General features: G+C 42.4%; 2 protein-coding genes across 2 annotated transcripts; one reads left to right on the top strand and one right to left on the bottom strand.

Annotated features, from left to right (window-relative positions):
* Positions 1 to 720: 720 nt before the first annotated feature.
* On the bottom strand, positions 721 to 9,538 carry CTRL (chymotrypsin like). The gene is made up of 7 exons (XM_063312766.1): positions 9,256 to 9,538; positions 8,336 to 8,439; positions 4,224 to 4,303; positions 2,578 to 2,659; positions 1,883 to 2,063; positions 1,637 to 1,770; positions 721 to 1,132 (listed from the first exon to the last, which is right to left on the bottom strand). The coding sequence occupies exons 1-7, from the start codon at positions 9,308 to 9,310 to the stop codon at positions 971 to 973; spliced, it is 798 nt and encodes a 265-aa protein (XP_063168836.1). The 5' UTR covers positions 9,311 to 9,538; the 3' UTR covers positions 721 to 970.
* Positions 9,539 to 9,959: 421 nt separating this feature from the next.
* On the top strand, positions 9,960 to 11,179 carry LOC134503817 (leukotriene B4 receptor 1-like). Its single transcript, XM_063312726.1, has one exon. It carries the CDS (start codon positions 10,081 to 10,083, stop codon positions 11,080 to 11,082), a length of 1,002 nt encoding a protein of 333 aa, XP_063168796.1. The 5' UTR covers positions 9,960 to 10,080; the 3' UTR covers positions 11,083 to 11,179.
* The last annotated feature ends 7,071 nt before the right edge of the window (positions 11,180 to 18,250 follow it).

The raw sequence follows: 18,250 nt of genomic DNA, 5'->3' as shown, positions 1-18,250 counted from the left end.
AGCAATAAATGCTATAAGGCAAAGGCAGGTTTTTTCAGGTGGGGACCTGCGCTTTTGAACTCAGGTTGGTGGGTGAGACCAGGATAGAATCAATTGTTTTAAAGTAATTGTAGCTAAAATGAATATTCTTTCTATATTCAATAATTGATCCTGCCTATCAAACCTACAATTAGGCAGCAGTTTTTGGAGTGGCTTGCAGGCCATACTGAAGAGTTTGGGAAACACCGGTTTTGGAGCTCTGCTTTAATTGATTATATGAATGAAAGAGAGGGCTGAAACTGCTTTTGGTTCCTATGTATTGTAATAGACATTGAGGTATGCTTTGTCAAATCCTGGGAGATGGGACAAAACTTCTTAAATTGTCTCCTATTTTCTGTATTTTCAGGAGTTAATATTTCTGTAACTTGCTTTTGTTGTTGCCCTATCAGATACTTAAAGGATGGAATAATGTTCACATCTGGACAAAGCGACTTTTATGTGTATTTTACCAATATAAGACAGTGTTTTTCAACCTTGGCCGCTTGAAGATGTGTGGACTTCAACTCCCAGAATTCCCCAGCCAGCAAGGGCTGGGGAATTCTGGGAGTTGAAGTCCACACATCTCCAAGCTGCCAAAGTTGAGAGACATTGAGCTAAGAGATGCCAAAGCATATCAGCAGATTTTCAGTAACGGTCTAAAAATATGGCTGTGATAAAAAAAAAAAAAAAGGCCTAAAAATTTGTTGTTTTTTTGAGATGCTACAACAGCTGGAAGTAGGTTCAGAGTTCTGACACAGACACTTTAAGAAAGTTACAAGTCTCCTTTACTGATGAGTATGACAGACCATCATTGGAGGAAGATTTTTTTTCTTTGCAATGAAACCTGATTTGGTTTCTCCATATCTCAGTGGCAAGAATGTATGTCAATCTATTTCCTACACTGGGAACAGTCCCAGTGACAGCAGTTGTCTTGTGCTTCCCAGGAGTGTCCTCAGTTTCTAGCTACCACTTGATCAATCCAGCTGCGGAATTTGGAGACTCGGGTATAAACACCAGGAGCCCTGACGTTACAGTTGGATGTACCCCAGGAGACAATCCCGATCAGATTCCATACCGAGCCTTTCTGGCATACCAGCGGGCCACCAGAATCACCCTAAAGGGCAAGAAAAGCAAATGCTTTTAAGAAAATCCTTTTCTCAGTTGGTAGCAGCCTTTGCCTGGGGTGAGAAAAACTAAGCAGGGTGGAGCCCAATTTTTACTTGGATAGGAGGCCTCTGGGGAAATCTAGGACTATAAACTGGACAGGGAAGCTGAAATAGCATCCTGGAAGAAGGCAGTGAACAACCATTTTTGTTTGGCTGCTAAGAAGACTACATAGTCATGTCCTTGGAGTTGACCTCAGCCCAAAGGAAATTGACTTGACTAGAAAGCCCTTACTAGCTCTTGACTTGACTTTAGAAAGCCCTTACTACCCTGGAATCCTTTGGATGGGTGGAACTATAAGACCTCCTCCAGCATGACCAAAAGTTTGAGAAGCTAAGGAATATCATTGGGTGCATTTCTCTAGGATGCAAAAAGAAATCCATGGCTGGACACAGAGAACCTCCCTCCCTCTATTCTATACTCTGCCTTGTCACCTTTTCCCTGGGAACCTTACCTGGCAGGAGGAGGCGCCAGCCCCACCAGCACATATCATGGAACTGGTGATGCGGTTACCCCAATATTGCTGGCACTGGGTTACAGGCACCAAGGGAAGAAGGACTTGCTGCAGTATGATTGCAGAGCCACTTGCTGGCAAAAAGAAAAAAGTCAAAATTGTCAGTGAGTTAAAGAAGGCAGGCTGGATATCTTCTCTTTCTGCTTTGGCTTTTCCTAGCCAGCTTTATCCCAAATGGTCACCTACCAGTCCCACTGGTCCGTCCCCATCCAGTTGTGACACACTTGAGTCCTGAGGGCAAAGACTCTGTTGAAGAAGCCAGACAGACAGGAGATACACGGGCATTCAGCTGGACTGGGGCAGAAAGCTTCAACAGGGTGATGTCATTATTCAGGGTTCCACTATTCCAGGCAGGATGGGTGATCGCCTGGAAAACATCAGGAGTAGAGGGAGAAAACCTTAAAACAGGGTTTCTCAACCTTGGCAACTTTAAGAGTTTAACGTTGAAGAGTGAAGAAGGAAAGTCAGTAGCCATTATCCTGGGATCACCCAATACAGTAAGACATAAGGTGCTTCAGTGTTTATTTTGGCTTAGCATTATCGGTAAACCCAGCACCCATAATTTGTAAACCAGACTTTATAGCTTAGGGTATTGTACAAATTAGGCCAATTATACTTTATTCAACAAACCATGGTTTAGCATAACAGCTTGTCATGACATACAAACCAGGCCATGGTGTTGCATTGCTGTGTGGAATGAGCATCAATAAGAAATAATTTTAAATTGTATTCCATTACAAGCCACACATGATTATATGCAGATTCAGAGGTGTCTGCAGCAGGGACAAAAAAAGTAATTGTTTTTGTCCACCAGATGTATGGGACTGCATCTGTGCTTTCCTTTCTGAAGTCTGTGACATGGCCCCAAATGGCCTGCTCACCTTGATTATGGATCGCTTCTGGATTGGCTCAGTTCCAGAGTTTCTGTTATACTCTCCAAGGATAGCAAAATGTGTTCCTGGTCTGGAGGAATAAAAACACAGTTACAGTATGTGGCATATGCTGATTCCGGCATCTAACATGCACCAAAACTGAACATAGCATTGAGACATAAATCAATTTCTTAGATCTGGAGATGGAAGAGGTGGGATAAAGGTAGCTTTAGTTGAGATTTAAACTGTGGAATCTCCCAACATTTCATTGATTCAGTAGTTTGGAAACGGAATAGTTTGGAGATGCAGGTAAGGAAAGAGATTGCTAAACCAGGTAAGACCTTTTGATGGTCAAAGGTCCAAAGGCCAGAGGAGAGGTCTTTCATGGCCAGAATTTTCCTTTCCTTTTATGGGAGGGAAAGTCTTAGAGCTTCAGGTAAGTAGGGCTGACACTACTGTTTTTGTATATTCACCACCTGAAAATTACGGGAAACTGGTCCATTGATTTATGACAATAGTAACAGCAGATGACTTCATGGTGTTTTTTAAAACAATGTTTGGAAAGTACATGCTGATTTGGGACCTCAAGTTGCTCATCTCTAAACACATTCTAGGAGTGCTAAGCAACGATGGAAACAAGTTCTGTTTTCTCAGTGGTTTCTATTTCAGATAAAAGTACTGAACAACTTTAGGAATTGTTGCTTGGATTCATTTGGTTGCTTCTTTCCTCCTTGCCCCATCTTTCTTTTATTTTGTTCCTTGTATATTGGGTATGTTTGCGGCCTTGAGTTAGTTATAAAAGAAGAAGAATAAAGGTGGGATTAAAATAAAATAAAATAATAAAATAAAATAAAATAAAAATTCTAAGTCTGAGAATAGGAACAGACCTGTTTGCTATTGTTCTTACATAAGCTGAGTCTGAGAGCTGTTTTGGCTTTTGGAAGTAAAAAAGTATTATATAATCTGATGAAACAATTGAAAAATTGTACTTGACCTCATTTTGGATGCAGTTTATTTATAGCTTGATCGCACCCTTCCTCTAAGCTCAGGGCAACATCAGTATTTTTTCCTGTATTTCGTTTTCTTACAACTCTGAGATGGATTGGGCTGAAAGGTGGTGAGTAATTATAAGCTGGCACTGAAAAAGGGAAAGGTTTGAACTTGAGATTTCCTTATTATAATCCATCAATTTGATTACTGTGCCCTACTGCTGTTGGAGGTCTACTCAGGGCAGACAATGCCTGCCTGATCAGCTGCTTGGATTCACCAATCATTCTGTCCCACTGATAACCTATCACCGATTACCAAGAAAATGGAAGTCCTCCTTCCATTAGAGAAGAAGGTTACAGATGCTCCTCTGAGAGCTTAAGGAAAGGTGGACAGCATATATCATTCTGAGAGCTTCTGTGGATCCCTTTCTGCAACCACTGAGTGCCAAGACCTGAATAGCTCCTAAAGCTAATGCACTGTATATAGTCCTAAAGTTTGAAGGTCTGTAAGTTCAGTTCCCAGTAGAGGATTTGAACCCCATTGAATAACATCTGGCTACCTGCATCTGACGATTCCCAGTAAGGATGAAACTGGTAACATGGTGCCTCTAGGTGATGTCTAGGTGATGTCTAGGTGATAACAAGAAATGGAAAGGTTTTACTTACCTCACATTGCAGTGAGCAGCTGTAACAACCCAATTCTCATTTATCAGGGAACCACCACAGAAATGGAAATTTGAGCTGGTCTAGAAAAAAAAAATTGAAGCACACTAATGGTAAAATGCATCAAGAAAACAAAGACTGTTTGGCAAGTTTATGTTCCCTATTTTTCCCTCTTTGCTTCCCCCCACCCTTTTTTTTTTGAGGACTGAACTAAGCAGAGCAGAAAAAGTCTGTGGTTCTACCTTTTCCAATCTGAACAAGTCTCAAATATGGATACGAATGAGTTCTAAAGCCTGATCCTGTTGGCAATTAATTTGAACATTCTGCTCACTTCGAATGCAAAAAATAACATCAAGTGAACTCTGTCTAACATTTTCCTTCAAAAAAATCACACACATTCTACCAGGAATACAAAAAGAAGGTGGTGGTGGTTGTTAGTTGCCGTCAAGTCGTTTACAACTCATGGCGACCCCATGTATAACAGAACAAAATGCTGTTTGGTCTTGCGCCATATGTTCCAATGTTTGCATCCATTGTTGCGGTAATTGTATCAATCCATCATACTGAAGGTCTTCCTCTTTTCCGCTGGCCCTCAACTTTACCAAACATGATGTCCTGTTCAAGTGATTGGTCTTTCCTGATGATGTGCCCAAAGTATGAGAGTCTAAGCCTAGTTATCATCACCTCTGGGGAACATTCTGGCTGTATTTGTTTGTTCTTCTGGCAGTCCATGGTATCTTCAATAATCTTCGCCAACACCACAATCCAGATGCATCAATTCTTCTTCTATCTTTCTTTTTTAATGTCCAACTTTCACAGGCATATGTGGCAATTGAGAAGACCATGGCGTGAGTCAGATGCACCTTTGTTTTTAAACTGACATCTTTACTTTTGAAAACTTTAGATAGATCTTTGAAGGCAGATTTTCCCAGCGCGATACGTCATTTGATTTCTTGATTACTACTTCCCTTGGCATTGATTGTTGATCCGAGTAGACTGAAATTGTTGACGACTTCAATTTCTTCTCCATTTATTGTGACATTGTTTATGTGAGTATCTTCGTCTTCTTCACATTCAGGTGTAGTCCGTATTGCTGACTACAATCTTTGATCTTCATCAGCAAGTACTTCAAGTCTTCTTCACTTCCAGCAAACAAAGTTGTATCATCTGCATATCGCAGGTTGTTAATGAGTCTTCCACCAATTCTGATACCCCGTTCTTCTTTGTACATTCCTGCTTCTCAAATTATTTGCTCAGCGTACACATTGAATAAGTAGGGTGAAAGTATACAACCTTGCCACACACCTTTTCCAATTTTGAACCACTTGGTGTCACAATTTTTTGTTCTAACGACTGCCTCTTGATCCATGTACAGGTTCCACATGAGTACAGTTAAGTGCTCTGGAATTCCCATTCTTCATAATATTAACCATAACTTGTTATGGTCCACACAGTCAAACGCCTTTGCGTAATCAATGAAACAGAGGTAAACATCTTTCCGGTATTCTTTATATTCAGCCAAGATCCATCTGACATCAGCAATGATATATCTCGTACCACGTCCTCTTCTAAATACAGCTTGGACTTTTGGTAGTTCTCTGTTGATGTAAGGCTGCAAACGTTGTTGAATTATTTTCAGCAAAATTTTGCTAGCATGTGAAATTAATGAAATTGTTCGATAATTTCCACATTCTGTTTGATCTTCTTTCTTTGGAATGGGTATGAATACGGATCTCTTCCAGTCAGCTGGTCAGGTTGTTGTCTTCCAAACTTCTTGACATAGAAGAGCAAGTGCTTCCACTGCTGCATCTGATTGCTGAAATATCTCAACTGGTAATCCATCAGTTCCTGGAGTCTTGTTTTTCGCCAATGCCTTCAATGCAGCTTAAACTTCTTCCTTCAGTACTGATGGTTCTTGATCATATTCTACCTCCTTAAATAGCTGAACATTGACTAACTCTTTTTTATACAGTGATTCTGTATATTCCTTCCATCTTCTCTTAATACTACCTGTGTCATTTAATGTACTTCCCATAGAATCTTTAAAGATAGCAACTCGGGGCTTGAATTTTCTCTTCAGCTGTACTAAAAGTTGCATACAAACAGTGGCCGTTAACATTTTTTTAAAAGTTTGTTTCCCCCGAAATGTGTGCTGGGGGAAAAAAGTCGGCCTCGGGGAAGTAGTCTTTGATTTAAAAAAATGAAGAGTTTATTTACATTTTAAAAGATTTTGAGCAATTCCTATGAATATTTTCATATAGGAAAGATGCATACAAGTGCCTGCGTATGTTCTGAAGGTCAATGAATATGCAATTTCCACATTTTTTAAAAAATGTAGAACTATCTACAGGCAGGAACACTGCCTTATTAACAACAAGGTTTTAAATCATTTATTCTGTGGCAGCCTCAAGTCCACCCTACCCTATTCTCACCCATGCATTAGTATTATATCTTAAAAGGATAGCCTTGTTATATCAAATTCCTCTCGTCCAATTGTTTGTTTGTTTTTGTGAGCAATCCAGAATTTAAACTGGGGTTAGTAGAGCTGCAGCATCTTTCCCCACTTCAAAGGTTGTTGTGGGGAAAGTGCCCATTTAAGGAAGGGGCCAAAGCATTTGGAGATAGATGCAATGGAGTATCCTTTCTTGGTATGCACAATTACAGTGATGACTGGGCTCCTCGCCAGGGGATCGCAGGAGCCACAAAGCCCACAAGTTTACAGGTTATATACCCTACGATATACCCTAATCAAGGAACTATTAACTCAATCAACCAAGCAGCAAACAACAGTCCAATCAAGGAACTCCCAAGGAGAGAACAACACCTCCACCAACACAAGCAGGGCAAGCCACAATATATAAACAGAGAGCAAGGCCCACTCCCTCTTTGCACTGAAGATGTTGCCTAGTCTGGCAATGAAACATCTGCAAGAAAACAACAAGGCTCAGAGAGCACCAAGGACTCCATAGTATATACCCTCTAAAATGATAATTGGACTTACAAAAGCAGAGTAAATTCTAACACAACCTTTACTGCAGGAATGTGGCATCTGATAACAACATGGGGTGACTTTATTATGGTCTGACCCTGTGCCTCCACATTCTGCTCTTCTAAGGAGGCTCCAAGCTTGCCCTTTCTGTACTAGAACCTTCTAACATAAACAATGTCCTTTATTGTGCCCATATGTTGACTCACTTTACACCAGACAACAACCTGGTATCTGTCTCCTTCTGTTCCAGGGTCATCAGGCAGCTTCAACTTGCCTGCTGTGCCTAATATGCAGTTCAGCATCATGGATGTAAAGACATCCCCCAGGCCCATTCCTCCATCTGGGGAGGGGCACTGAACAGCTGGTGCCTGGGATGGTTCGACCAGGATGTCTTGCCCTTCGCCTTGCTCCCCAGTTTCAGGGACTGAGCTGGAGGGCTCCTCTGGCCCTTCCGTGGTTCAGGTTGCCATAGCCATCGTCAACTAAAATTCCTCACAAGAATATTCTCTTGGTAGGAGTTAATGAAATTAGAGATTCTCAGCTTTATGTGATGAACGCCTACCCAAGTTTCCATCTAGACTCACACAAGAAGCTTATGGATATCTGATTTATTACTGGATAGTATGCAGGTTCAAGAGCAAAGCTGAGAATGGCAAAAGCACGGGTCTTTCAAACAATTAAAGCTTAGACAGTTCCAATCCCTCCCCACAGAGTCAGTAAGAGTCCACTCCCCGCAGCCTGCAGGTCTTCCTAATGGTTCCTGACGGTCTTTGGGAAAGTGTCCTTGAACAGGCGAGATAACCCAAATAGACATTCCAAAGTCTCTACAGCAGTGCCTGGTACAAAAGAACAAGAGCAGCGCCCTCCTGAACAGTAACACATGTCAACACCAGGATGGCATGGGAACTGGTTACTATGTTCACAGGAACATTGGAACAGGAACCATGACAGTCTGTGTCACCCGGGGCAAACATGGATTCCGCACCCATTTTGGTGCCCCCCCAGCACTCATTTTGGCGCCCTTCCAGTGCGGCGCCCAGGGCACATGCCCCACTTGCCCCCCCAGATGCAGCCCTGTGTCCCCCACATTACTGACCTACCAATGGCTGAGGGGGGGTGTCCTTACCTGTAGCGAGACTTGCCAGGGCCAAGAACCAGAAATGGCATTCTCCCCATTGACAATTCTCTCTGTGTCCCTCACATTAGGCTTAATTGATGGGATCCCACAGCCTAAGAAGAAACAAAGGGAGGGTGATTTTGGTAAGTATCTCAGTTCTGGATTGGGAGAAGCCTTTTGACTGAGACTGAGACAAGAAGGTTAGGGAGGGTTGCCCAGATTTGTTCACATGCTGCCTACTCTTGAAGTGCTCAGAGAAACCAATGGCTACATGCAGGAGCTTGGTGGGAACTGGTTGGTTGTTATGCAGTAGGCTCTAGAGTAGGGGCACTATTATTTTTCAAGTTGAGGAGGCCATAATTGGCCTTTGAGTAGAGCGTGTAGGCAAGGCCCCACATCCTGAAAATTTGCAGGACAAAGAGGGTCAAAAGTACATTTGATTTAACTCAATGTAAATGTCTGTTTTAATCTAAATTAACTCTCCTCAACATTGCTCCCCATATATTTCATCATTTCCCCCTTTGTCTGCATTATAAGATTATACAGCAGAGCCTTTTTTGAAAAAGTCACTGGGGAGCTGAAAAAAGCATCCCATAAGAAGGCAGAGGCAAGCTGTTTTAATTGCCAGAAAACTACCGGGATGCATCCTTGAAATCATCCACAGTTCATCCTTAAATAAGAGTACAAGAACCCCCCAGGGTTGTAGTAGGAAGCGCTCTTCCTTTCCCACCCTATTGCTCTTTTCTGCAGGGGAAATCCATCAGGCAAGCAGGCCCATGAATTAGGCAATGCGTGGTGTGTGGTTGTGTGTGGTGTGTTGCAAGCAATGAACTTGGTATGCCCCCCGTAGGAGCTGCATGCTCCATCAGTTGTGAAGACAGAGTAGGAAGGAAGGAAACACCTTACAAAGCAGCATATGCTCTACTCACCACAGGCAACACCAAGGAGCACTAGGTAAGTAAGAGCTGCCCACAGGAAAGCCATTTCAGTTGGTACCCCCAGGGAGCTTCAGATCCCCCAGTGCTGCTGGGTTTTTATTGCCAGGCCACCTGGGACCCATGGCACGTCTGCCAGTTGTAGCTGACTTCCCCTCCCACCTATCCTTGAATTGATGATAGTAGGAGCAGAGTAAATTTAGCTTGGGTTGCATGATGCAGGTGCCTCGCCAAGGACGCTTCCCCACCAGCACAACAGAGTTGCAAGCTGCACCTGTTTCCCATAACGGTCTCCTTTTTTTCAGGCTGAATAACAGAACTGGCTGTTTTTAGAGTTTCAGGCTTGGCCTAATCCCTGAGGTCTTCTTTTCACCCAACATCTCTAAGCCTTCACTTCTTTCCATCGGGTCCCTTTAACATCTTATCACCCTTTCTCCAAGAAGCGTGGAGGCTGTGACTGGGGCCATTCCTGGGAGCCCCGTGTGCTGTGATTTAGCTCCATTCTGTAGAGCCCCCTCCCTGCCAGCACCACCGCAGATATCAAAGCAGAAGATCTCTTGCTCAACAGCTTTAGGAATTGGGCAATAGGCTTCCTCTGAGAGGAAATGGGCTGGAGAGAGAAAGCCTCTCTATTTCTCATATACATCTTTTGCAAAACCAATCAGGACGTCCTAGTCTGAGTTTTAAAAAAATGTTTTTAAAGGAAATGGGCCCCTCCCAAAGAGGAGCCTGGGGATCTTATTGACTCAGTGGCAATCCTGGGCATTTCTTTGTTTGTCTTGGAGTTCTCTTAGCTTTATACAAAGGCTGTGTGGACACATGATGACCCTCCCTCATGCCACAGAGATGCCAGCCAACCTGACAGGGACCAAGACCAGATGGGTGCAGGCCAGCCTGGTTCCAAGTCTGTTCCTTGCTACATGCTTCCTGATTGGGGTCCCTGGGAATGGTCTCGTGGTCTGGACTATCCTTTCCAAATTCCGCCAGCGCTCATTCACCATTGCCCTCATCCTGAACTTAGCTATGGCTGACTTAACGGTAATGCTGACTGTGCCTTTCTGGATTTACTATTTTCTCAGCAGCTGGGTTTTTGGAGACTTCATGTGCCAACTCCTCGTATATATTGTATATTTGACAGTCTACACCAGCATCTTCTCCATCACATTAATGAGCCTCCACCGCTTTGCTGTCGTGGTCTTCCCAGTCGCTTCCCAAAGATGGCGGAAGCCAAGGGGGGTGTACATCATACTGCTGGTCATTTGGTTGTTAGCAGGGGCTTTCTCCTGCCCAAGCTTGATATTCTCATCCACCCAGATGACCGAAGGGCAGTGCTCGGATGAATTTTATAAGAATGATGGCCAGCGCCTTGCGGTTAACATAGTGGAGACACTGTTTGCCTTTGTGATCCCTTTTGCTGTGTTGGCAGTCTGCTATACCTATGTGGTGAGGAAGATTCGGACTCTGAAAAACCACAAGAAAATGAAAACCGGGAAGCTGATTTCTGCAGTAGTTGGCACCTTCTTTGTTTGCTGGCTCCCTTATCACATCTTGAACCTCATCATCATCTCTGCATTGTTGCTGAAATATTCCAAACCGGAGGTGAGCCGGGCCTTACTTGACTCCATTAAAACTTTAACAAACTTTCATGGGTCTAGTGCCTTTTTAAGTAGCTGCATCAACCCCATTCTCTATGCCTTTGCAGCGCGGAGTTTCCGTGGTGGGCTACGTGAGACGAATTTTGCGAAATTATTTGAAAAGGTGCACAACGATACAGAGGAAAAATCATCTAAGGACAATACCATTTCCATGCAGACTCTGTAGCTCGAGAAGGACAGAGAACCCAACTGGGTAGTAAACTCTTATTTTCTGAGTTGAGTGTAATCTCTGCATCTAGAAAGGACTATAAGGGAAGATTTTAGAGGTGTTGGGGATGGAGATGCTGAGGGGAGAATAAAGGTCTTCAGAGAACTATTTGAGGGATTTGGGGATGTTGGCAATCCCATTACAGCAATTTGGGGATTTTTTTATTTTCTTCTGTATACCTCTTTTGATTATTATTGTTTCATTTGTTTTCCCACTGTAGTTGTATTGCTCCTCTCCTCCCCCAGAGCAGTCCTACAGAAGAGATTAGTAATTTTTGCTTCTTAATTAACCGTGGCTTACTGTATCCAGGTCTAGACTAACTGTGGTTAGACTTTATTGGAGTTTAGAGAGACATGCAAACACCAAACTTTAGCTTGTGCTCCTGACTTGGTTGCTTAATGAAGCTTGAACTCATTTCTGCTTTATCCATAACAACAGGTATTTTTCATGGTAAAATTGAAGTAAAAACTTCCAACCTTTCTTCAAGGGTATGCCAGTGAAAAGATGAAGGAGAAACACTTGGTTGCCCCTTCCTGCTAAATCATGGGTTGTTTTTCTAGGGCTTGCCACAATTCTCTGAATTCATGCAACATCTTAAATCACGATGGCTGAGTTCATACACCATGCTAAACCAACACCAAATTAGATTATAGTTTAGTGTAAGGTATGAATTGCTTCAATAACTCATACATGGCTACACAAAACCACATTTTAATGTTGATCAGTGTAAGGTAAAGGAATCCAACAAATGCACTCAGGTGCTTAGAGGGGTAGCATTACCACCAGAAGAGGATTTGATAAGAATTTGATGAGGTATTTTCTGAAAAAGACACTTCATGGAAATGTGGGTTTTGTGGGGATTCTTTGTGATTTGAGAGTGCAAATTTCCTACTTTACCTTTGCAGTGCATTACTTCCTGTTCTAATTTCAAATATTCTAGAGCAAGAATCTGTTTTCCTTGTTGGTGTTTTGAGGAACAGTGGTGGTTAATAGAGAGGAGAAATGACTACCAGTTTTCTTGATATTTATTGTCTCTGGGACCAAATCCCACTGCACTTTAAGTCAATTAAAAGATTTGAACCCAGTTCCAACTGTTGGTCACTTTCTTCCTGCTTCTCAACACAACTGCTTCTCAGTATTGTATTTATGGGTGGCGTATTTATTTTATTGTATTTATGGATGGTTTATCCCGTATTTTATTCTGCACAACCTTGAACTGTTACAAGGAATGGACATAAGAAGCAGTTAGTGTCTAACAGTAGGGATGCTGTTGAGCATTGATGGGTGCCCCAAGTTATCTCCTGTAGTAGATTGTGTTTTGCAAATATAGCCATCCCAGAAAATCCAGTTGGCTACTGCTATTGGAAATAGAATGGAAAATAATTCAGTTACTATTTGTTTGAAACGTATTTGCAGATAAGCATATCACATTACAGTATCTTTTTTCCAACCTTCAGATGTGTTGGGCCTCCTTTCTGTTTTAATTCCCTCCTTCTCTTGCCTCCCCTTAGTTCTGAATTATAGACTGCCAGAAGACAGTAAACCTATTTTCCCATTCTTTATTTAACTCAAGATGGTTGAATTGAATGGATTACCTTGCTACCACAGAGGATGTGATGACAGCCACTCATTAAAATGGCTTCAAATCAGTTGAATAAATCAGGGGCATCTGGAGGGTGCAAAGGGGGAACAAAAAGTCAAGATTGAGGCCATAACCATGTGATGGAAGCCCAGTCCTTGACTTTTCTGTTGATGCCTTTAATCAAATTCATGGATTGCAGTTGCTTGTCATTACCTAAATTACCAGATGATATACATGGACATTTAAATATAACAAGGTTGTCCAAAATAATAAGAATACTGGGGTTGTATGGTCTTCTTGAGAAGTTGGGCCACTTCACTGAACAAGTGAAGCAGCTCATTTGTGTTTGCACATGCTGATCCTTGAATGTGATACAGGATTGCTTTCCACAATTTAATGGAGCTACAGTCAAAGGGAATAGTGTTGTGGTCTGAACTATTCTTATTTCCTCAGCACTTGTTCACCATTGCACTAATCCAAAATCTGGCCACCACTACTTTACTTGCTTGCTATGCTGTTTTGGATCTATAATTTTTCAACCACTTGGGGCTTAGGTTGCAATGTCTTGGAAGATCTTTGTGTATGTTTACCACTTGAGTAAGTACTCCAGGATCTTTTTAATCAGCTTGAAGATCCTCTGTCACCTAACTCTTGTGGAACTTCCATTTATCTCCCCAATATGGTAAAGACTTCACATGATACACTCTGCATTGCGAGTAATTTGCTTGTTGACTACTTTGATTGCATGTCCAACAGTGATATTCTTCTCCAGCCAAATACTGAAAAGAATTTGCTCAGACAAGGTGTATGATGTCAACTCCCTTAATGTAGGGGCATAAATGGAGTTAACCAAGGAACTCTATTGGGACCAGTAGTTTTTAACTTACAGATTGTTTGAAGCGAAATAATGTGTGGTCCACTTCTGTAGATGACAAATTATTTAGTAAGAAGGAATAGAAACCTGGGACCAAACAGTCTATATTGATGAGATGCAGCTGACTCTCTAGGGGAGGGCATTTAAGATCATGGTGGTGCTGAATGTAGACTCATTCCTAGCCTGTTGTGAAACAGGTTAGTTCCATGGTGTGGCTCAGTAAATAAGGAATCAAAAATAAAATCGCCAATATCATCATGTCTTCATACAAGTAAATGGTGAAACATGGAATGCTGAATACAGTTCTGGCCTTTGCACATCAGAAAGAATATTAGAGAAAGTGCAAAAAAGACCATATTTCAGTGGTGGAGCAACTCTCTTCTGAGGAAAGGTTACAGGTATTGAGGCTTTTAATTTGTTTGTTTTAAACAGTAATGGAGGCCATATTAAAATTATATGTAGATAGGGGAAGTGGATAAGGAAACATTTTTCTCCCTCCAGCATAATCTGCTGAAGCTAAAAAGTAGGAGAGCCAATATACTGTAGATGAAAAGGAAGTGTACGTCTTCATGTGGCCTGTAGTCAAACTGGAACTCACCATCAGAAGATAAAGTGATGGGCATCAGATTGAGAGCTTTAAAAGAAGATTAGATAAAGTGATGAAAGTTAAGGCTATCTGTGGCTAGTAATCAGGATGCCCATACGTTATCTTCAGGACAAGAGAAAATACAGCACTTGATAACAGTTGCTGGGGAACATGAGCAGTAGGGCATTATGTCCTCTTGGTCGGTTTCTCCTAGGCATCTAGTTGGCCATTAAAAGAACGCAGGACTAGTCTAGATTGGCCTTTGCTCTGATCCGTTATGGCTGCTCTTACGACGTTTTGTGCATGTGTAAGTATTGTCATCTCGATTTAAATCGTGACATTCTTGTCTTTGTGCACCTATGTTTGTTTGTGCATACTCTCAAGTACATCCTAGCTCAGTGGGTGGAAAGATTTGGTTCAGGTGGAAAGGTGTCTCCCAGGTCAGTCAAAGGAGCAAAAGGTGCTCTTCAAACACAGGGCTTAGTGGGGCTCTTCCCTCTTCCACCCATTTATAATAAGGTTCTTGTGGGACACTGAGGAACCACCAAGGACTTCCCACTCATTCTGAAAACGCTTGGAAGAATATTTATGACAGTAGATTATTGGAAGTAAGCATGATATGATTCTGGTATGACTAAGAGGAATTCTTTTACTCCAAAAAGACTGCATGTAGTGGACAAAGGATGAAGTCTATCTCAAAGGTTTAATACAGCCTATGAGCTGCCACTGTGTGAAATACTAGAAGGAGGTCAACAAAGCATTTCCCAACTCTGCATAACTAACACTTGCAAAAGACTCTTTATTTCACCAGACTTGTTCTCTTTCTTTTACAAGACTCAAGAAGTTCTAGATCTGAGTACAAAGGGTGAATCAGTTTAGGCTAACTGAGGTTATGAAACTACTTCCATGAACTCTGGCTTGCTGGCAGTTGCTTCCTCTTTCATGCCAGAACGCTATTTATTTTCAACTCTGCCCAGTAAATTTCAGTGTTGTAGTCCAGAGAAAGGGGGATATTTGTCATGTCACAAAAAGAGAGGTGGATTGCTGATCTCCCTTAAGGCCTGGAGTGATGATGGTTTGCATACTAACCTCTTAGTGAGATCTGCTTTCTTGCCAGTGAAGCATTTTCCAGGAATGTGGCAATGTGAGGGATGGTGCTCTTGATCCAGGGCTCCAGTTATAAGATTTTCTCCCTGCTCAATTACATCTGGTGCCAAGCTTGTACTTACTGATTATCAGATCTGCTGGCTTCCCTCTTTTAAGAGATACAAGAACCCAAACTGGCATTTTTCCCCCTCAATATCCATTTTGTGTCAAGTGATTCCAAGTGACCAGATCAAAGACCTTTCACAGAATAAAATCCATCTGATATTTGCATCCCGAGTCTGGCTGCGTTTTTTTGAAACCTATTTCCAACACTCAGCCCTTGTGTTTATTTATATTACTTGAGTTCAACACGCTATCTTCTTTCTTTCTTTGCTGCATGGAGAAACTTTCCATAATGTCACATCGGTGATTTAACTAATCAATCTGATTTGTCCCTTCTTTCAGTCAACCACTGGCTTCAAGGGAAGAGCCTTGAGGACTGCAGCTGGATGACAAGAGCTCCAAGGGGACTGCTTTCGCTGTGCCCTTCCCTTGATAGGCAGCAGCCTTCATAGGGGGAAAACAAGTACTGTATATACTTGTGGATAAGCCCATCTGTGGATAAGCCAAACCTAATTTCTTGAGTGTATTTTGGAATCTAAATTTTTTGGCTTATCCCTGAGTATATACACTAATTTTTTCCAAGATAAAATTAGATTGTTTTGGTTCTCAACCTTTAAGCCCCTGCTTGCTTTAACTGGCCTATTACTGTACAGCAGTGTTTCTCAACCTTGGCAACTTCAAGCTCTGTGGACTTCAGCTCCTAGAATTCCCCAACCAGCCACGCTGGCTTGGGACTAGAACTCACAGACTCCTGGTTTCTAGCCCAGCACCTTAACCACTAGACCAAACTGGCTCATTCTGCAACCTGAACGCATCCCTGCCATGTGGCTGATTATAGACAGCTCTGGATGAAGAAGCTGAAGGAGGAGAATGAGGCTGCCCAAACACTTTGGAGAATGCAGGTTGTGTGTCCACATCCTATGTGATCAAAATAGAGGTACATCCTTTGATGTTGTCATTTATGTCTAGCAGACTTCCAGTCCGGATACTGTAATCTGCCCATGGAGAGCAGTTCAAAGTTTCCACAGGTATAAGCATCTTCCCATATGTTGTCCAATTGTATGGACCTTGTTTCTTAATCTTCGCCATTTTAAGATGTGTGGACTTCAACCAGCATGCTGGCTGGAGAATTCTGGGAGTTGAAGTCCACACATCTTAAAGTTGCTAAGGTTGAGGAACACTGGTCTAGATTCTGAAACTCTTATGAAACATCTCCTTGCACCTGTTTCTTCTCCTAACTCAGATATGCTAATAAGGTTCCATCCTCTCAGGAAGATAAATACTAAGGATAAAGTTTAATATTAATGCAAAGTCTTTTCTCTCTTCAGCAAAGGATCGTTACCTTGTCGTGGTGCTGGAGCTTGAGCACCTCAATGATGCCATGAGCTAAACCGTGAAGGGCCACCCAAGACGGGAAGGTCATGACAGAGAGGTCAGACTAAATGCGATCCCTGGGGAAGGTAATGGCAACCCACCCCAGTATTCTTGCCGTGAAAACTAAATGGATCAGTACAACCAGAGATATGTCGGTATACCATCGGAAGGTGAGACCCCCAGGTCGGAAGATGGTCAAAATGCTACTGGGGAGGAACAGAGGATGAGCTCAACTAGCCCCAGACGTGATGACGCAGCTAGCTCAAAGCCGAAAGGACGGCTAGCGGCCGACGGTGCTGGTGGTGAACGGCGAATCCGATGTTCTAAGGATCAACACACCATTGGAACCTGGAATGTAAGATCTATGAGCCAGGGCAAATTGGATGTGGTTATTGGTGAGATGTCAAGATTAAAGATAGACATTCTGGGCGTCAGTGAACTGAAATGGACTGGAATGGGCCACTTCACATCAAATGACCACCAGATCTTCTACTGCGGACAAGAGGACCACAGAAGAAATGGAGTAGCCTTCATAATTAATAGTAAAGTGGCTAAAGCAGTGCTTGGATACAACCCAAAAAATGATAGAATGATCTCAATTCGAATTCAGGGCAAGCCATCTAACATCACAGTGATCCAAATATACGCCCCAACCACAAATGCTGAAGAAGCTGAAGTAGAGCAGTTCTATGAGGATCTGCAGCACCTACTGGACAACACGCCTAAAAGAGATGTTATTTTCATCACAGGAGACTGGAATGCTAAGGTGGGCAGTCAAATGACACCTCGAATTACAGGTAAGTATGGCCTGGGAGAACAAAATGAAGCAGGACATAGGCTGATAGAATTTTGCCAAGACAATTCACTCTGCATAACAAACACTCTCTTCCAACAACCTAAGAGACGGCTTTATACATGGACTTCACCAGATGGACAACACCGAAATCAGATTGATTACATCCTTTGCAGCCAAAGGTGGCGGACATCTGTACAGTCGGTAAAAACAAGGCCTGGAGCTGACTGTAGTTCAGATCACGAACTTCTTCTTGCACAATTTAGGATCAGACTAAAGAGATTAGGGAAGACCCACAGATCAGCTAGATATGAGCTCACTAATATTCCTAAGGAATATGCAGTGGAGGTGAAGAATAGATTTAAGGGACTGGACTTAGTAGATAGGGTCCCGGAAGAACTCTGGACAGAAGTTGGCAGCATTGTTCAGGAGGTGGCAACAAAATACATCCCAAAGAAAGAGAAAACCAAGAAGGCAAAATGGCTGTCTGCTGAGACACTAGAAGTACCCAAGAAAGAAGGAAAGCAAAAGGCAACAGTGATAGGGGGAGATATGCCCAATTAAATGCAAAATTCCAGAGGTTAGCCAGAAGAGATAAGGAATTATTTTTAAACAAGCAATGCGCGGAAGTGGAAGAAGACAATAGAATAGGAAGGACAAGAGACCTCTTCCAGAAAATTAGAAACATTGGAGGTAAATTCCAAGCAA

This window comes from Candoia aspera, chromosome 11, assembly GCF_035149785.1.
Source record: "Candoia aspera isolate rCanAsp1 chromosome 11, rCanAsp1.hap2, whole genome shotgun sequence".
Classification (NCBI taxonomy): Eukaryota; Metazoa; Chordata; class Lepidosauria; order Squamata; family Boidae; genus Candoia; species Candoia aspera.
This window is presented reverse-complemented; position numbering and strand designations above follow the sequence as displayed.

What these genes read in the sequence shown, in the direction of transcription:
- CTRL (XM_063312766.1), bottom strand. Translation starts at nt 9,310, where the DNA reads ATGGCTTTCCTGTGGGCAGCTCTTACTTACCTAGTGCTCCTTGGTGTT. An exon ending in GCTGCTCACTGCAATGTGAG is followed by an intron (nt 2,660 to 4,223) that starts GTAAGTAAAACC and finishes TTATTCCTCCAG; the next exon opens with ACCAGGAACACATTTTGCTA. An exon ending in CTGGCGCCTCCTCCTGCCAG is followed by an intron (nt 1,133 to 1,636) that starts GTAAGGTTCCCA and finishes CTTGCCCTTTAG; the next exon opens with GGTGATTCTGGTGGCCCGCT.
- LOC134503817 (XM_063312726.1), top strand. Translation starts at nt 10,081, where the DNA reads ATGATGACCCTCCCTCATGCCACAGAGATGCCAGCCAACCTGACAGGG.